General features: G+C 42.5%; 1 protein-coding gene across 1 annotated transcript in view; it reads left to right on the top strand.

The window, feature by feature from the left end:
- NCLN (nicalin) overlaps window positions 1-20,859 on the top strand; it is a 336,835-nt gene that overhangs the window by 165,583 nt on the left and 150,393 nt on the right. Inside the window, exon 11 of the mRNA XM_044053743.1 lies at window positions 981-1,159. Coding sequence (XP_043909678.1) covers window positions 981-1,159 — 179 coding nt within the window. The remainder of the gene's footprint in view (window positions 1-980; window positions 1,160-20,859) is intronic.

The following is a 20,859-nucleotide window of genomic DNA, read 5'->3' as shown; positions in this document are numbered from 1 at the left end:
GACTGTATCTTGAAAGTCTAGGGGACTGCATTTGTGATCTTTAAAACAATGTGGTTAACTGTGTTTGTGTGTATTTGTACATAATATATTTGAGACCGAAATACTTGAGTGTATTCCCCTTGCTCCAACTTGCATTTGTCTCTATCGGTTAGTTTGTACAAATAACAGGTGCAGGAGCTACAGTCCCTCACATTAAGGTACATGGAGAGAGATGACAGAGTTCTAAAGTTTTCTTTCTTAGCTAATCTCACCCTGTGGGAATCGCAGTTACTGTTCTGCCATTTTTTTGATAGCGAGCTACAAATTTTGTATTGTCTTTAATTGTTTTGGTGTATGGGATGCTGGTAATTGAGCTACATTTACTAGGTTATGTTACTCCATCCATATTTATTTATTAGGTACACTTAATCTCTGTGCATCCTAGGAGTACCCAAAGGCACTAAATTATGTGACCATTGCCCAGAGCACTGGCAGTGCAGCTTCAGTAAATCCCGGGTAGGCAGCATACCACGATAATGGAAGTGCCACACCTTTACTGCCTCTATTATTCTATAATGATTTCTGTACTGTATGAAACGTTTTCTTGGAAGCATGGATGCGCAACAGTAACATCTGTCCTTCTCTCAGTCTCTCTCTTTCATGTGCTCCAACATGAATTGGGGGTTCTGTGTTTCATTTTACAGTCCTCTTTCTGGAGAAGTAGAATGACAAGTGGCCACTGTCCTCTGGCCCTCGTGTTTAAATCTATTTTCAAAATGCCATTTACGCAGCCTTCTAGTTGGCTAATTTGTCATGTGGCAGTATTCATCACCTGTACTGATTGAATTGCACTGGTATTTTTAATACTGGAGACTACCATGAAGTCCTCTGGCTGCACTAGTGAGTATTTTATGCTTAGTTGATTTAGGATATTGGTAAGTGCTATGTTGAGTTGACTGCTCTGAAATGTTATGTACTTTTTATTCTGATTTATGTTGTAGGTAACTGCAAAACAGTTTCCAGAAGTTAAATTTTCAATGGTACACAAAAAGATCAACTTAGCAGAGGATATACTGGCCTGGGAACATGAACGTTTTGCTATAAGACGACTCCCAGCTTTCAGTGTCTCTCACTTGGAAAGCCATCGCAGCAGCTTAAGAAACAGCATCATGGATGTGCGGTAAGGGGCTCTAAAGTACATCTGTTTCAGGCGTATGAGAAAAGGTAGTTAATAGCTTGTATTATGCTCTATGTAAAATCAAGGAAAACAAAAACATAATAAGAAATGCAAGTACTTCTAAAGCAGTCTTTAGAAAAAAGTTCAATACAAACTTCTGTATGCCTCTTGTAAGAAATTGTTATAGGAAAGTGTTGGCAAGTAAACTGAGTGATGCAAAGACTGTGCATGTTTGAGACATTTGACTAATGAGCTATGGGCCTGGTAGTATTTTCCATAAACAAATGTTTATACCAAACGGCAGCGAAACTATTGGAAATGAGTTATAATAGCAATGTGGTCAGTTGGCCAGGCAGAGTATTATGTAGCACTGCTGCTCTGTCAAGCTGTTTGTTAGTGCTGTTTTTCTATTGCATGAAATTCTTTTCTTTTTCTGTATATGGAAGTGTGGAGATAAAACTAACTGGAGCCGTTGTTTTGTTCCTGTTTGGTTACACACACACAAAGGCTTTTAAAATGATGTCTGTAAGAGGAAATTGATACATAACTGGAGTGTAGCCTTACATGCAGTAGATTCATTAGACATGATAGTGCATCTTGTAACTGTTCTATTTGTGCTGCCGTATTTAATGAATCTACTGCATGAGGTGAAGATGGATGTAAATAGTTAATACAACAGAAATTAATGAAAGCTGAAGTCTCAGCTTTACCTCAAAAACTTGAGCTACAGCACAGAGATCTCCTTGGTCATCAGTATGTACTAAATGTACACTCCCAGCAGACTAGAGATATCACCGACAGACTAGAATTAAAGCAGCCTACTTGGAAAACCAGTCCCAGCAGAACAACCTTAAGCAAGACAGTTGAAAGTGCAGGACCGAGACTGGAACAAATGTATAAATGGAAAAGAAAGGATAACCTTGATTTATACACTGCAGATTTTTCAAATTTATACTATATTTTGGGATGACAAATATTGTTATGGATACCATAGTAATACGGTAACAGTAGCAGACAAAGACAGACTCTCTTATGTTCGTGTTTCACTGTTGCAGTACTAACTAATGGGTTATCCGGCTCCCGGTAGCCCTCGATCGGCCAAAATACCAAAAGTAAGTAAGAATGACGTTGGCGGCTGTCTGCTGTAGTGGACATCAGGGCGTCCGATACAAAAGGAGGCAGCCGTCACTTCCTCAGTCCTCCTTGCTGCGGAGCCCGAAGAAGAAGCTTTTCATGCACGAGTGCAGGTCGGCAGATTACCTTGGTTGGTTTCCGACTACAATAGTTGAAGTCTACTACAGCTAAGTACCTCGTTAGGGATCCTCTTTTCTTGCCTTAACGAACGTCAGAAAAAGTTAATAATTGCCTTACCTGTGGAAAGCAGATTCCCCATAGAGATTTTCATTCCTATTGCATTATCTGTTTAGGCCTTGATCATGACATTCCCAATTGTAATATTTGTGCCTCCTTTAATCCACGCACTATCCATCAGGCTAAGATTTTGGCTAAGCATTTCTGAGTTTGTTGGTATGGCGTCCGCCGGTCTTCAGGCTTCAGATATTCCAAAAAAGTGCAAGGACAAGGACCGTGACAGGCCTCAGAAAACGAAGTCCTCGGATGTGGTTAAGTTGGTAGTCAGTCAGGTGGGAGCCAGTGAGACGCTGTTGCAGTCCCTGCAGTCTGCAGATGTACAACCGCAGGCCTTGATTGAGTCAGAATCCCTTAGGCCTTCGGCCTCCAGTTTGTCTTCCTTCTGGAGCCGGTACCGCTAAGCTGACTCTGGGGTCCAAGGCCTCTGACAGCAAACGTCTTTCTTCCACTCCTGCTGTTTCTTCGGTGGTTGCCAGGCCTCCTGAGTCCTTCAGGCTTGCAGGTAAACCTTCCATGTGTAAGCCTGTGAAAAGGCAGGCTCCATTTCCTTTTGGTTCCACTAAATCCCAAATGGTTAAAATGGCTAATGATTTCTTAACTCTGGGTTCACAGCCTCATCCTCCTAAAAGGAGTAGGGATGTTTCTCCTGAAGTTGTCCTGTTCAGGATTGGATTCTTCCAGCATTTCTGTTGATGAAGAGGAATTTTCTCAGACGTTTTCTCCCTTTGAGGATTCAGATGCAGAGGAGTCCATCCCTTCGGCCTCTCCTCCAGAAGATTTCTCTTTTGGTGACACTTAAATACCCTTAGGGAATATTTTAAATGGGAAAGCCAGGATTATCCCCATTCTAAGAAACAGATTAGGGAGCTTTTGGATCTACCTCAGCCTAAGCCTCTTGCTATTTCCCCTGTGATGGAAGTTGCTGATGATGTTTTTCTGGAAAATTCCTGGTCTCCAAATTCAGTTCCCCCTGCTCCCAGGAAACCTGACAGATTCTCATCTTTTTCTTTTCAGGAACCCGTTGGCAGATCCAGAGGCTATTTCTCAGGGCCCTAAAGGAGTTAAGGCCACTGTTACCAGGAATCCTGTTCCTTCGGACAGGGAATCTAGGAACTTAGGTGGGGCAAGAAAGTTTATACCTCTGCCACCCTAGCTGTTAGGGCTACCAATTGCCTTTTCATATGCTGAAGTACCAACAGCACACCTTGGAGGCTATTAAGTCTAAGATAGCAAGTGTACCTCTTTTGGCAGAGAGTAAAGACATGCAGGATTTATTGAATTCAGCCACTCTGGTCAATAAGCATTCTTTGCATGGTAGTTTTGACATCCTTGAGGCCTCTAGTAGGGCTACGGTTACTGGATCTGTTATTAGAAGGCACACTTGGCTCCGAGAACAGCCTTTTCCAGAACCTGTCAAGGCTAAGCTTTTGGATGTACCTTTGCATAAAGACAATCTTTTTGTTAACAAAGCTGAGGAGTACTTAAGAAGATGGAGGATAAGGCCAAGTCCATGAATGTTAAGGATTTTCTGCAAGTTCAACCCCCTCGCTTTAGCAGGAATTACCCTTCCAAGAGTTGGACCTTTCCTGATAGCAGCAGACAGAACCGTTCCAGGACTAGAGGTTACAAATCTTCTTGGGAGCAGGCAGCTATCCCTCAAAGGTCTAGGCGGTGGCAGGCTTCCACTTCTAAGGCGGGAAGCTCCAAGCCTGCATCTCAGTCGAAACACTCTCAATGACTTTTTACAACTTCTGCCTGTTCTTGATTGCCTGGAGAGTCCTTTAGGGGGAAGGTTGGCCATTTTTTTCAGATGTCTGGGCCTCTATCACAGACGACAGATGGGTTCTCAGAACAGTGTCTCTGGGGCACAAGTTTTCTTTCTGCACTTGTCCAGCTCCCAAGGGATTCCCAGGCATTTCTTCAAAACAAAGGGCAGAAGTAGAAAAACAAATTTTGTCTTTCTTTCTTCTGGGAGCAATAGAATCAGTTCCTGCTCAGCAGGTAGGCCAGGGCTTTTATTCCAGGCTTTTCCTAGTTCCAGAAAAGAAGGCACCTGGCATCCTATCCTAGATCTTTCCATTCTGAACTCTTTTCTAGTAATTCCAAAGTTCAAAATGCTCACTCTGCATCAGTTGCTACCAATGTTAGAAAAGGATTCCTGGCTGGTAACCTCGGATCTCAAAGAGGCTTATCTGCACATCCCTGTCAGGGAAAGTTGCAGGCAGTATCTTCGTTTCAGAGTTGGCAAGCAGCATTACCAATTCTCTGTGCTGCCCTTTGGCTTATCTACCGCTCCCAGAGTCTTCAGAAAGTGCCTGGCCCCAGGCATTGCTTTTTGCAGGCAGAAGAAAATTCAGATTTACCCATACTTGGATGACTGTCTGATTCAAGCAAGTTCTTAGGAACAGCTACTAAAGGATCTGGAATTCGTAAAGACTCTTCTGTCTTCCCTGGGTTACACTCTCAACAAGGAAAAATCAAAAATGGTACCATCGAAAGGGATAACATTCCTTGGAGCCAGTCTAAACACAGCCGCCCTGATGATACATCTCACCCAGGAGAAGCAGACAATTCTTTCAGTTTACTTCAAGGACTTGGCAAGCCTGTTCCCAGCTCCCTGCAAGGAAATACCTGCAAGCTCTGGGATTCATGGCATCTTGTATTCTCATGATTCCATATGCAAGACTGCATATGAGGAAATTGCAATGGTACCTCAAGAACATTTGGTGTCAACACACACAGGACCTGGATATGATGATCCCTCTGCTTCCATCTTTACAGACAGAGTTTCTATGGTGGGCAACAGCCTGTCTACAAAACAAAGGCATGCCCTTTCGGACACCTCCTGCCACTCAAGTTCTGACAACAGATGCATCGGACTACGCCTGGGGAGCACACCTGGATGGCAGATGCATACAGGGATGGTGGAGTGCCCAGCAGATGCACCTGCACATAAATCTAAGAGATGATTACAGTTCAGCAGGCCTTACTAGCTTTCAAGCATCTTCTTCTCCAGGGACCCTGCTTATAAGAACAGACAACACCACAGTCATGTGGTACATCAACAAGCAGGGAGGGACTCATTCTTAACCCCTGTGCAGGCAAAGCATGAATCTTTGGTCCATGGCAGCATCCCTGGACCTGCATCTCCTAGCTCACTTTCTTCCAGGAAGGTTCAATATTTTGGCAGACCAGTTGAGCAGGTGAATCCTGGATCCCCATGAGTGGCAGCTGAACAGAGCAGTTTTTTACAGAATCATTCAATGTTGGGGCACACCTCAGGTGGATCTTTTCTCCTCCCCAGACAACCATATTCTTCCTCTCTTCTGCACCAGACAGCATCACCGCAGAGCCTGGAGAGTGGATGCTCTGTCCTTCCCTTGGATGTTGCTATCAGTTTATGCCTTCCCACCTCTTCCTCTTGTACCCAGAGTATTATCTGAAGATCAAGGACGAACGACCAAGGACTATTCTCGTATCTCCGGACTGGCCCAGACAGCATTGATATCCACTGCTTCGCAGTCTCTCCCAGTTTCCCCAGTGGCATCTTCCACTGAAGCCAGACCTTTTGGTTCAGGAAGGGGGAATCATCCTGCATCCTCATCTTCAGTTCCTTCATTTAGCAGCATGGCTCATTGTATGACTCCTTCCTTATCTTCTTCCCTTTCTCAGCAGGTGGTTGATGTGCTGAGGGGAGGCCAGGAGGCCTAGCACTAGGAAGTCCTATGCAGGCAAATGGTAAAGGTTCTCTCATTGGATGCAGGTTAGAGGGGAATCTTCTCAGCCTACCCTTCCTCTGATCTTGGAATACCTGGCAGAATTACTTCAGGGTGATCGTTTTCCTCTATCAAGCTCCATGCTTCAGCCATTTCTGCTCATTGTTCTGTTGAACAACCCATTTTCTCTCATCCCCTGATGAAAATGTTTCTCAGGAGTGCTTGCAACTTAAGACCTCCCAGAAGGGCATCTACTCCAGTGTGGGGTCTTAACTTTGTTCTAGATAAACTCACTCTTCTCCTTTTGAGCCAGCTGCCACTGCAGATTTAAAGTTTCTCTTTTGGAAGACTGCCTTTCTCTTGGCTATAACCTCAGCAAGGAGGGTTTCGGAGCTGCAGGCTTTGATGGCTGTGGAGCCCTTTATTATTTTCCATACAGACAGGGTCTGTTTGAGAACTAATCCCTCCTTTATGCATAAGGTGGTTTCTAGCTTGACTGTTAATCAGTCCATACACCTTCCTACCTTCTTTCCTATTCCTTGAAATAAAGGTGAAATGATCCTACATTCTCTTGATCTGCACAGACAGCTCAGGTTTTATCTGGACAGGACTAAAGACCTTTGGAAATCGGCACAGTTGTTTGTCAGTTTTGCCCCTGGAGCTCAGGGCAAGGCTATTTCTAAGCAGACCATTTCCAAGTGGATTGCACATTGCATCTCCTTTTGTTGTTCCTTTCATGGCAAGGTTCCTCCTCAAGGAGTTAGGACCCACTCAACTAGAGTAGCTTCCACTTCTGCAGCCTTTTTAAGGGGGGTCCCTACTAAAGATATTTTGGAGGCTGCCACTTGGTCTTCTGTTCACACTTTCACAAAACATTATAATTTGCCTATGTTTTCCAGAGCCAGGGCAGGGTTTGCCACTGCTGTGTTGCAGGGCATTATCTCCACCCCTTGATTCTGTTGGTTCCTCCTCCCTTTTCTCTGGGCTTTAGTAATCAACCCATTAGTTAGGACTGCAACACTGAAACACGAACATAGTACAGTTGTGTACACTTACAATAAATTTAGATGTTCGAGTGTATTTACTGTTGCAGTCCTTTTTTCCCCAGCCTTCTTCCCCCCTTTTAGGCCCTCTCCTGTTCTCTCTCCCTGAGGTATAGGCTGAATTGGATTTTGTTTGCCAAATTTGCATTTGGTTTAGTCTTATTTCTGGGGGCTTTTGACTGTTTGTCAAGAAAGACTGAGGAAGTGACGTCGGCTGCCTCCTTTTGTATCGGACGCCCTGACGTCCTTTACAGCCGACGTCATTCTTACTTACCTTTGGTATTCTGGCCGAACAAGGGCTACTTGGAGCCGGATAACCCATTAGTTAAGACTGCGGCAGTGAATACACTCTAACATCTACATTTATGGTAAGTGTACACAACTGTACTTTTTAGTCACTGGGTATGTTGGCCATCACTGCATGCGACTCACCTGGGAGCAGGTGATGCACCTTTATCCACTTAATATACCTTCAGAAGAGAACTCCCTAGCAGACCAGTTTGGCAGGTATTTCACCAAAGTGCAAGAAAGCTTTTCTTGGTAGTAGTACTAAAGTGGGGAATTCCAGAGATGTAGTTGCTTGCTTGCTTAGAAAAAATACTGGTTGGCTAACGGAAGCTGAGATGAGTGGCAGTAGCATGAAAAAGTCATCGGAGGCACTCTACCAGCTTCTGGAAACTGAGACTGTAGATGGTACAAAGAAACTATCAAGTTGCAAGGCAAAGCAGAAAGGTAAAGAAGATGGTCAGACACTTGTCTTATTGATGACAAGTAACTTCCTGATCACCAGCCCACAGAAGATCAAAGGCAGATGGAAAGAGTACTTACAGCAGCTTCTGAATGAAGAAAACCCCACAGCAGCTGTAATGACCCAAACACAACCTACAATGAAAGAAGAGGAGGAGCTCACCCAAGAAGAAGAACAGCACTAAGGAAAATAAAGTAGGTAAATCAACAGGCTTAGATAAGGCCACAGCAAACATGATCATATCATCAAGATATTGGGTGAGGTTGGGGCGAAATGGGTCCTGAGGGTAGATGTTCTTCCATATCACTGTTGCTGTTTTCCTTACAGTAGGGAATCCCATGCCAAGGATATCCCAATATCCGGCCAGCATACCAAAGCTTTAGGTTGTAATAGGGACATTGCATATCACATGTGAGCTTTCCACGCAGGGCGTAAAGGTGATGTACTGATATACCATGCTCTGGAGAACTTTGCCACCAGTCCGAATGCCATTGATCTGTCTGAATGCTCATTCATCTACTGGTTGCCAAGCTGTTTTTCAGATAGGTACCCCCTTTGGGGGGGGTTTCTTCTTGTACTTGTTGGATGTTCATCATGTTACACTGCTGCAGTCATTACACTTTGGTTATCCTGTCGTCAGGTGGTTCCCCAGTCGGCCTGAGTTCCAAAGTCTTCGTCCGGCGTCGGTTGCTGTCGCCTCCTCCTTGACGTCAGTGTGACAGGGGTATATAAGATGCAGCCGACGCCATTTTCTTCAGTCTTCCTTGCTGCGCGGTGCCCGAAGCAAATGCAGTTCGCAAGTGCCGGTCGGCCGACTCCCGAGATTTTCATTCCGAATCCAGAACCGAAGTATTCTACAAAGCTAAGTACCCCGTTGGGGAAACATTTTCTTGCCTCAGACCGATGTCAGTAAAAGTTAATAACTGTATTTCTTGTGGGAAGCAAATACCTCATAAGGATTTCCATTCCTATTGTATCCCATGCCTAGGCCCAGACCACGACATCACTGATTGTCTGTTTTGTGCTAGGTTTAACAAGCGCACTATTAAATGTCTGTTTGATTTTGCCCGAGATTATTTTGGCAGAAAATTTAATTACACCATGCCATCGGAACTTCAACGACCAGAATACATAAAAAGCACAGACAAGGACAGGCATCAGAGGCCCAGACCTGACGATGAAGCCTCTTCTAGGCCGGTCACCGGCTCTCTGGTTTTCAGCGAGGCACCTTCGCAGCCCCTGACGACCGCTTCTACAGAACCACAGGCTTCTTCCGACTCCCACGTGGAGATGGCTGGGCCTTCAGACGCACAAGTTTTTCAGCCTACCACTTTGGAACTCAGGCGGAACCATGAGGGAGCATTTCCATTGGGAAGGCTAGGAGTACTCTGAATCAATTCCATCAGCCTCTCCGCCTGAGGACTACTCCTCTGGGGGAATCTTACATACCATGAGGGGGCATTTCCATTGGGAAGGCCAGGATTACTCCGAATCCAAGAAAAGGCCCATAGACTTCCTTTTATTACCTCAACACAGACCCCTTGCTATTCCGCCAGTGTTAAATATTGTTAATGATGTGTATACTGAATCAAAACCAAAAATAAAGACTTGCAAGGAGTGTCCATATAGAGGTTGGAAACCCGGATTCCTTCTTAAAAGGATCTTTTATTGAAAATCACAAAGCACCAATAACGCCAAACCAATCTATATGTTTTTGACAAAGGCAAGTCTTCATTAGAAAGTGATCTTAAACAAGAAACAGAACATTTAAATAGCCATTCAATATCATGATTCAATTAATGCAATTAAAATCTAACCAATAAAAATCTCTAGTACTGAAATGTCTATTCACACTGCTTTAACAGTACTATTTACGTAAAAGTTTGTAAGTACAATAAATAAAATTTTTAATACACAACATAATTATTCAAAATACATATAAATTAGTTAAACATTGTATCTTCCCTTTGTATATATATATATATATATATATATATATATATATATATACAAAGTTACTATTGCAGTTGCTTAAAAATAGTTTGAAGTTTAAAAAATCTAGCCCTAATTCCATATTTCCATAGCCACCTTGTGGCTAAAACCTAAAATCACAATTTAGCAGCCCTTAATTTAAGAACTGAGGAAATGGAAATCATGTCATTCAAACCAGGTAACTTGGTGGAATCCAAAATAATCTGCCAGTACAACTCTATATTCGAGTTTGGCTTCCCACATGCCACCTCTTATTTCCTTTGGAATAATTTCTAAGACAAAGAAAAGAAATGTAGCCTGGGAACAAATCAAAGTAGGTCTAAAAAGGGCATTCAAAGTATGTCTAAAAAGGGCATTTTTACTATTTTGTTTATTTCATACAAATGCTCGTATATAAGTTTTTTTAACTTTCTCTTGGTTTTTCCAACATAGTAAGAACTGCACATTTTACATATAGCAATGTAAACCACACCATAAGTATTACAGTTAGAGAAACTGTCACTAGTAATCTCTTTGTCTCTTGCTGTAATGTAAATGCTGGTTTTATTAGCTATATAGGGGCACTGTGAGAAGGATCCACATTTGAAAGTACCCGCTCTTTTTAAAGATGCTCTAGCCTTATTCTGTATACCAAACTCAAATAATTATTTAAAATTTAAGTCTTTCCGATAAGTAAACTTCAAAGATTTGTTTTTGAATACATTTAAATCGGAAATTTCCACAAACCTGTTCCATTCATTAAAAATAACTTCCTTAATTACAGCTGCATCCCCTGAATAATCTAAAATGAATGCATCATCCCACTTCTTAAACTCATTCATGTGGGTATTTGTATGTCCTGCAGCTTGAATTGTTTGTCCTAAAATGGGGACAAATCTATCTTTTCTTCCCTGGGCCACTAAATCAAACATCTCCTGTAATAACATATCAGGGTAACCACGTCTGTTAAACATTTCTAAAACTTTACCACTTTCAATGATGAAGTCATGATCATCTGAAGTCATTCTACTAACTTTTACTAACTGTCCCTTAACCAGATTCCTCTTCTGGAAAAAGGGGTGGCTGCTCTTAAAATGTAGGTAAGAGTTGGAGAATGTTTCTTTACGGTAAATACAAGAAGAGAAGCCATCAGCTTTTTTGGAAATGAAAACATCCAAATAAATGAGGGTTTCTGAATTATAACTATAAGTGAAATCTAAAAAAGTGGTGGAACTTTTTAAATCTAAAAATTCAATAAATCTTTGATGTGTATCTGTCCAAACTATGACTATATCATCCAGGAACCTTTTATATAAAGACCAGCACCCAACAAAAGGACTGTTTAATACGTATAATTCTTCCCATCTGGACAAAATTATGTTCACGTATGTGGGTGCACATTTAGCCCCCATTGCAACTCCCCTCTTTTGCTTAAAAAATTCTCCTTGGAAAAACATATAATTGGTGAGAATTGTGTCCATGAACGTTAAACCGTTCCTAAAGTCGTCCCCTGAAAACGATTTGTTATCCCTCATACTATCTTCTAGCCACTGAAGCCCAACATCATGAGGAATGGATCCATAACAAATTTACCACATCTAAAGTAACAAAGGACAATTCTGAGGAAAATAAATGAGGTTGAACACACCTAAGAAAATCCCAGGAGTCCTTTAGTACAGTTGGACCCTCATAAGAAAGCTTTTTTAGTTAGTCATCCACAAATTTAGCCAGTGAAGTAGTAGCAGAACCTTCCGAGGCCACAATAACTCTAAGAGGGGGGTCCACTTCGTCCTTATGGACCTTGGGTATCCCGAAAACTGAAGGGACGCTGGGATGTAGGCTAATCAAAAATTATAGGTGTCCTTGTCAATGGAACCCTCCAATAGTAAATCATGCAATAACAACTTAATTTTGGAATGTGCCAAATTGACCTTGACAGAGGCCCATGAGTATTTGGAGGTATCACAAAGTAAATCCTTCATTTTGGATTCATAGGTTATAAAATCCATCAATACTGTACCTCCACTTTTATCAGGCTGCATAATTCTGACATTCCTGTTATTTCTCAGTTTGTTTAACACTGCTTTTTCACCCACTGACAAATTAGGAAAAATCCTATGCTGGCTTACTACTTTCCTAATTTCCCTTTCTAGAATTATTTTCAATTGTGGTTGTAAAGGTGGGTTCATGGTGCTTACTATGTTGGAAAAACCAAGAGAAAGTTAAGAAACGTATATACGAGCATTTGTATGAAATAAAGAAACAAAATAGTAAAAATGCCCTTTTTAGACATACTTTGATTTGTTCCCAGGCTACATTTCTTTTCTTTGTCTTAGAAATTATTCCAAAGGAAATAAGAGGTGGCATGTGGGAAGTCAAACTCGAATATAGAGAGTTGTACTGGCAGATTATTTTGGATTCCACCAAGTTACCTGGTTTGAATGGCATGATTTCCATTTCCTCAGTTCTTAAATTAAGGGCTGCTAAATTGTGATTTTAGGTTTTAGCCACAAGGTGGCTATGGAAATATGGAATTAGGGCTAGATTTTATAAACTTCAAACTATTTTTAAACAACTGCAATAGTAACTTTGTATATATATATATATATATATATATATATATATATATATATATATATATATATATATATATATGAAGGGAAGATACAATTTTTAACTAATTTATATGTATTTTGAATAATTATGTTGTGTATTAAAAATTTTATTTGTTGTACTTACAAACTTTTACGTAAATAGTAGTGTTAGAGCAGTTTGAATAGACATTTCAGTAATAGAGATTTTTATTGGTTAGATTTTAATTGGATTAATTGAATCATGATATTGAATGGCTATTTAAATGTTCTGTTTCTTGTTTAAGATCACTTTCTGATGAAGACTTGCCTTTGTCGAAAACGTATAGATTGGTTTGGCGTTATTGGTGTTTTGTGATTTTCAATAAAAGATCCTTTTAAGAAGGAATCCGGGTTTCCGACCTCTATTTGGACACTCCTTGCAAGTCTTTATTTTTGGTTTTGGTTGTCGTTTGACTTGCTTCCATCTTTTGGTTTGGTATACTGAATCAAGCTTAAATCCTGACTCCTTACCTCCAGCCCCAGTTAAAGCTGATAGATATTAGAGTCCCTGACTCGCACAAATTTCTGTATAAAAGTCCTGTTGCTGACCCTGAAACTATTTTACAGGGACCCAAAGGGATTAAGGCCTCATCAGCAAAAAACCCAGTTCCCTCTGACAGAGATTCCATAGCATTAGACAGATGGGGAAAGAAAGTATATACGTCTGCAACTTTAGCAATGAGAGCCTTAAATTGCCAGTTTCACATGCTAAAATATCAGCAATTTTTGATGACTCAGTTGAAACAAAAAATGCTTCCAGATTCAGATCCTCCTAATTTTAAAGAAATGCAGGATTTATTGCATGCAGCTGAACAAGTGGGAAAACATACTTTGCAATGTGGTTTTGATTCTTTAGAGGTCTCCTGTAGAGCAGTAGTTACAGGCTCAGTCATTAGAAGACATGCTTGGTTAAAAGAACATACCTTACCAGATCATGTTAAAGCAAAGTTATTAGATGCACCTTTGCAGCAGGATGTGTTATTTGGAGTTGAGGCAGAAGAGGTACTAAAGAAGATGGAGGATAAGGCAAAATCTGTGCAAACGGTGAAGGATTTCTTACAGGTTCAGCCTCCTCGATTTAGCAGAAATTGGCCAACAAAGAATTGGTCCTTTCCAGTTAGACAGACCTCAAAGGGGCAGATGCAGACGTCCAAGAGGTAGAGGTCAACCACAAGGTCCTTACAGGCTTCGACAATGGGGTGCCAGAAAGAAGGGGAAGACAGGCCCCAACCATACAAAAAGCAGCCTCAATGACTTCCCACTACAGCTGCCAAAAAGCTCTCTAGGCAGCCCCCTTAGGAGGAAAACTGGCACTTTTCTATCACATTTGACAAATGGGTTCTCAACATTGTATCTCAAGGTTACAGGTTCCACTTTCACACTCTGCCAAGGTTAAAAGGAATGCCAAATCTGCCACCAAATCAATAGGCAGAGACTCGCATACAAATTACAGCACTCATGGACATGAGAGCTATTCAAAAGGTACCACCACAGGAGCAAGGACAAGGTTTTTACTCAAGACTTTTTCTGGTTCCCAGAAAGGACAAAGCCTGGAGGCCCATTCTGAATCTTTCTTCTCTAAACACTTACCTGGATGTTCCGAAATTCAAAATGTTGACATTACAGCAGCTTCTTCCCATGCTGGGCAAGAAAGCTTGTCTCGTGACTTTGGACCTCAAGGAGGCATACCTGCATGTCCCTATCAGACAAAACTGCAGAAGATACCTCAGATTCATAGCTGGTTCAATGCGCTATCAATTCTCTGCACTGCCCTTTGGCTTATCTACTGCGCCCAGGGTCTTCACAGAGTGCCTGGCACCAGTAATTGCATTTTGCAGACAGAAAGGAATTCAAACTTATCCGTACCTGGACGACTGCCTGATTTAAGAAGAGAGCAAGGACATTCTTCTAAAGCATCTGGCGTTCGTAAAAAAGTTAAGTTGCCTGGGGTACACAGTAAACGAAAAGAAATCAAAACTAGTGCCCTCACAAGAGATAATATTCCTGGGTGCCAGCTTGAACACAACGGCCCAGATGGCTTATCTCACGCCAGACAAGCAAGGACAACTGACTCAATACTTTCAACTGATGGCAACAAAGACTCATCTCCCTGCAAGAAAAATTCTGCAGGCCTTGGGTTACATGGCATCCTGCATACTACTAATTCCATATGCCAGACTGCATATGAGGAAACTACAATGGGTACCTAAAGAGTGTATGGTCTCAACACTGTCAAAGTTTGGAAACAGTTATACCACTAATTCCTTGCCTTCAACAGGAGTTTCGATGGTGGGCTCAAGCTTGTCACCTCAACAAGGGACAGCCTTTTACTCAACCCACAGCAAGGCAGACACTAACAACAGATGCATTGGATTACGCCTGGGGAGCACACATGGCAGGAAAATGTGTTCAGGGCGAGTGGCCCGCAGAACAAAGGCATCTTCACATCAATCAAAAAGAGATGCTAGCTGTACAAAATGGCCGTTATAGCTTTCAAGGACCTGCTGCATCCAGGACAACTATTAATAAAGGCAGACAACACCACAGTTATATGGTACATAAACAAGCAAGGGGGCACACACTCCTACCCCCTCTGCAGACAAGCCATGACCTTGTGGAACACAGCTCTAGACTACCAAGTTCATCTGCAAGCACAATTCCTGCCAGGAGAGAAAAACACACTGGCAGATGACTTGAGCAGAAACATCATGGATCCCCACGAATGGGAATTGAATCCACAAATATTCAGAATGATCACACAAAAATGGTGGAGCCCGGATATACATCTGTTTGCATCCCCAATGAACTGCCAACTACAGAAATTCTGCACAAGGAGTTACCATCCACAAGCATGGAAAGTGGATGCCCTCTCATTCAGCTGGAAAAACCTGCAAGTATACGCTTTCTCACCTCTATCTCTCCTTCCAAAGGTATTCATAAAAGCCAGGCAAGAAGAGCCAAAGATGATCCTGATTGCACCATACTGGCCACGCCAGCACTGGCACCCAATCTTAAAGAACTTAGCACAAGACCCACCCTGGATTTTGCCTCAAATCCCTCATTTGCTGACTCAGCACAACAATCGGATATTTCACAGCCAGCTAAAGACCTTAAACATAGCTGCATGGAAAATTCCTTAGTCAAGCAAGCAATGCCTCTCTCCAAAGCTGTTATGGATGTCATTCTGGAGGCCAGAAGGCCTAGTACCAGGAAAGCCTATTCTGATAAATGGAAGAGATTCTGTGCCTGGAACCAGGCTCACAACCTTGACCCTCTTGTCCCAAACATTCCTCAGATTCTACAGTATTTAACTGAGATGCTGGACAAGGGCCTCTCCTATTCAACCATCAAGATCCACGCCTCTGCCATTTCTGCTCATTACAACACGGATCCACCGATTTTCTCTAATCCTTTGCTCAAACAGAATCTCAGAGGGTCTAAAAACATAAGACCGCCCCGTAGAGCACCTACTCCAACTTGGGACCTCAACTTGTTTTGGAAATATTTACTTTACTTCCTTTTGAGCCAGCTAACACAGCAGAATTAAAATATATCTCTTGGAAAACTGCTTTGCTACTGGCAATAACATCAACACAAAGAGTTTCAGAATTACAGGCACTAATGGCAGTGGAACCTTTCCTCATTTTCCACCAGGACAAGGGTGTCTTTAAGAACTAACCCTACGTTTATGCCAAAGGTGGTATCAAGTGTGGCTTTAAACCAAACAATTCACTTGCCAACTTTTTATCCAAAACCACAGAGTAAAGGGGAGAGACTACTGCATTCTGTGGACATTCACAGGCAGTTACACTTCTGCTTGTACAAAACCAAAGATCTCAGAAAATCTGAGCAATTATTGGTAGCATATGCTGCAGGAGCACAGGGAAAAGCCATTTCAAAACAGACTATTTCTCAATGGATAGGACATTGCATATGTTTCTGCTATACACACCAGGGGAAACCTGTACCTAGCAGCATTAGATCTCACTCCACCAGGGCAACAGCCACTTCAATTGCCTACCTCAGAGGAATACCTACCAAGGATATTTTGGAAGCAGCAACATGGAGTTCTGTGCATACCTTCACCAAACATTACCATCTGCCTTTATACTCCAAATCCAGAGCTGTCTTCGCCACTGCTGTGCTGCTGGGACTTATAACCACCCCTAACGTCTTATAGAACCAGCCACCCTACCTCAGCTTTGGGATTCCACCCAAGTGTAATGACTGCAGCAGTGTAACACGATGAACATAGTACAGTTTTGTACCTACCATAAATGTAGAATGTTCGAGTGTAAACACTGCTGCAGTCCAGGTTACCCTCCCTCCTTCCCCTCTTACTTGCTGGTACGTACCTATGTCTTCTACCCTTTACTACCTATGGGGAGTATTTGTTGGTAACTGAAAATTGTTGTTTGCTTTTCTTATGTATACTTTACTAGCAATTGGAATTGCCTACCTATTTGGGGGCACCTCACATCTGGGGCAAGAAAAACTGAAGAAAATGGTGTCGGCTGCATCTTATATACCCCTGTCTCACTGACGTCAGGGAGGAGGCGACAGCAACTGACGCCGGACCAAGACTTTGGAGCTCAGGCCGACTGGGGAACCGCCTAATGGCAGGATAACCCAAGTGTAATGACTGCAGCAGTGTTTACACTCTAACATCTACATTTATGGTAGGTACAAAACTGTACTTTTTGTTTACTACCTGGAAATGCTTGTTTTAGATTAAGATCAAAAGCTTTAGGCTTTACAGATTACAGACTGCAACTTGTATGTCTTGAGGCAGTTCCATGTTTCCCAGGGAAATAATGCTTTTAGGATATTCGATAGATGGTAAACAACTGTTGTAATGTGGAGGGGCTGCTGGAATAGCATGAGATAAGTTGTTACCATGAAGTAGAGAAGGCTATGTGTCATTGATATTGCATTACTGAAGAGTAGCATGAGATAAGTTGTTACCATGAAGTAGAGAAGGGCTATGTGTCATTGATATTGCATTACTGAGGAGATGCTCAACTGAGGATGATTTGCTTGTGGAATGCACAAGCAGCTGAGAGAATGTGGAAGAAGCTATCTTGACGTGATTGGTGCCCGATATGGCTTTTTGGCAAAAAGACCAGCTTGCATCAGTGGGATGTTCTTCGTGTTTTACTGTTGCAGTCATTACATTTGGGTAATCTGCTGGCAGGTTGCCCTCAGTCGGCCTGATTAACAACGTCTTGGGTCCTGCATCGGTTGCTGTCCCTTCTTCCATGACGTCAGGTCGTCAGGGGTATAAAACATGCAGCTGACACCATTACATCAGTCTTTCTTGCTGCGCGGTGCCTGAAGCAGAAGCAGCACGCAAGTGCCAGTTGGCTGACTCCTGAAATTTTCGTTTTCGAGTTTCAGAACCGAAGTCTTCAACTAAAAGCTAAGTACCCCATTGGGGAAACATTTTCTTGTTTCTTACCGATGTCAGTAAAAGTTAATAATTGCATTACTTGTGGGAAGCAAATACCCCATAAGGACTTTCATTTGTACTGTATTCCTTGACTAGGCCCTGACCACAACGTGCCTTGCTGTCGGTTTTGTGCTAAATTTAATCACCGCATGATTAAACGTCGGTATATTTTTGCTTTTAAATATTTTGGCTCAAGATTCAACTATCCAGAAATGTTGTCGGTTAGCAATCCGACTACCAGAATACCTAAAAAACACAAAGAAAAAGACAGAGACTGTCGCGGTCCAAAACCGATGACACTTCTCCTAAGCCAGTCTCCGGTACTCAGTGAGGCGCTTTCGCAGCCCCTGATACCCGCTACTTCTGATTCGCAGGCCTCTACTGAGACCCATTTGGAGTCCAGTATGCCGTGAGATGCTTCAATTATGGAACCCGTTGATGTCTCTACCTGAGATGGGTCCGGAGCCGCTGTGTGGGCTCCAGCTTCTGAGGGTGTTTTCGGGCCTACAGATTTGTATATTAGACCGACTCCATCTTCAAAACTAAGGCCAAAATGTAAATCTATGTCTAAAAAACAGACGCCTGGCCCACATGTGCTGGCCCCTATTCCTAAAAAACAAATGATCAAAATGGCTGAAGATTTAATTACTCTGATCAGGGGTAGCCAACCCCCTCCTTTTTAAGAGGCCTAGGCAAGACATTGATTATGAATCTTCTGAACGGGATTCTGTTTCTTCTGACTCTTCTAATGAACAGGATTTGTCTATTCCTACTTATTGAGAACTCCTGATGCAGTGGATTCCATCCCTTCTGCCTCTCCCCCTGAAGATTTTTCGTTTGGAGAAACATTACATGCCTTAAAGGAACATTTCTACTGGGAAAGTCAGGATTTCTCTGAATCTAAAAAGAGACTTATGGATTTTCTTCTACTTCCTCAACATAGGCCTTTGGCTATACCTCCTGTTTTAGACATTGTTGATGTATTTTCAGAATCTAGTATGACTCCCGATTCTCTGCCTCCGGCTCCTTGTAAGCCAGACAGATGCTACAGGGTTCCTGACTCCCACAAATTCCTTTTCAAAAACCCTATTGCTGATCCTGAAACCATATGTTCTTCGTGTTTCACTGTTTCAGTCATTACATTTGGGTAATCTGATGGCAGGTTGCCCTCAGTCGGCCTGAATTCCAAAGTCTTGGTTCCTGCGTCGGTTGCTGTCTCCTCTTCCATGACGTCAGGTCGTCAGGGGTATAAAACATGCAGGCAACGCCATTTTCTTTAGTCTTTCTTGCCGCGCGGTGCCCGAAGCAGAAGCATTTCTCAAGTGCCGGTCGGCCGACCACTGAAATATTCAACTTTGAGTTTCAGAACCGAAGTCTTCACTAAAGCAAGTACCCCGTTGGGGAAACTTTTTTTTCTTGCTTTTTACCAATGTCAGAAAAAGTTAATAATTGTATTACTTGTGGGAAGCAAATACCTCATAAGTATTTCCCTTTATACTGTATTCCTTGCCTAGGCCCTGATCACAACGTGCTTGGCTGTCGGTTTTGTGCTAGATTTAACCAACGCACTATTAAGCGTCGGTATATTTTTGCATCAAAGTAGTTTGGAAACAGATTTAGCTGCCCAGAAATGTCATCAGATAGCAATCTGACTACCGGAGTACATAAAAAACGCAAAGAAAATGACAGAGAAAGGCAGTCGAGATCCAAAACTGACGAAGCTTCTCCTAAGCCAGTCGCTGGTTCGCCGGTACTCAGTGAGGCGCTTTCGCAGCCCCTGATACCCGCTACCTTTGAGTCGCAGGCCTCTACAGACACCCACGTGGAGTCCGGCATGCTGCAAGATACCCAAGGTATTGGACCGACGGATGTATCTCCCTCAGATGGGTCCGGAGCTGCTGAGCAGGCACTGGCTTCTGAGGGTGTATTCAGACCTCAACATTTGTATATCACACCAACGACAGCTGCAAAACCAAAGACAAAAGCAACTCCTAAAACTAAAACACTGACGCATGAGCCACTTGCACAGGCCTCTATGCCTAAAAAACAGATTATCAAAATGGCTAAAGACCTTATTACCTTGATCCAGGGGTACCCATCCCCCTCCTGATAAGAGGCCTAGGCAAGACACTGATTATGAATCTTCAGATGAGGTTTCTATTTCTTCTGATTCCTATTCTGATCAGGAATTATCTATGGCTCCCTATGAGGATTCTGATGCTGAGGAGTCCATTCCAGCTGCATCTCCTCCTGAGGATTATTCATTTGGGGAAACCTTGCATACTTTGAGGGAGCATTTTCAGTGGGAGAGTCAAGACTTCTCAGAATCCAAAAAGTGGCTCAGGGATTTCCTTCTCCCTCAGCAGAGGCCTTTAGTCATTCCCCCTGTTTTAGACATTGTGGATGCTTTGTTTTCGGAGTCGAGCTTGACCCCTGACTCCTTACCCCCAGCTCCCAGTAAGCCTGACAGATATTACAGGGTCCCTGACTCACATAAATTTTTATTTAGAAACCCTGCTGCTGTTCCTGAATCTATTTTACAGGGTCCAAAGGGAGTGAAGACCTCAACAGCAAAAAATCCTACCCTCTCTGACAGAGATTCAAGGGCACTGGACAGATGGGGAAAAAAGGTTTATACATCTGCAGCCTTGGCAATCAAGGCCTTAAACTGTCAATTTCATATCCTTAAGTACCAACAACATGTTATGGGATTGCTGAAACAGAAAATTATGTTGATTTCAGAATGTGCAGAAAATAAAGAATTGTAGGAAT

This window comes from Protopterus annectens, chromosome 13.part0 (assembly GCF_019279795.1).
Source record: "Protopterus annectens isolate FY-2018-M chromosome 13.part0, PAN1.0, whole genome shotgun sequence".
NCBI classification, from domain to species: domain Eukaryota; kingdom Metazoa; phylum Chordata; order Ceratodontiformes; family Protopteridae; genus Protopterus; species Protopterus annectens.
Note: the sequence above shows the minus strand (reverse complement) of the source record. Positions and strands in the feature narration are given on the sequence as shown.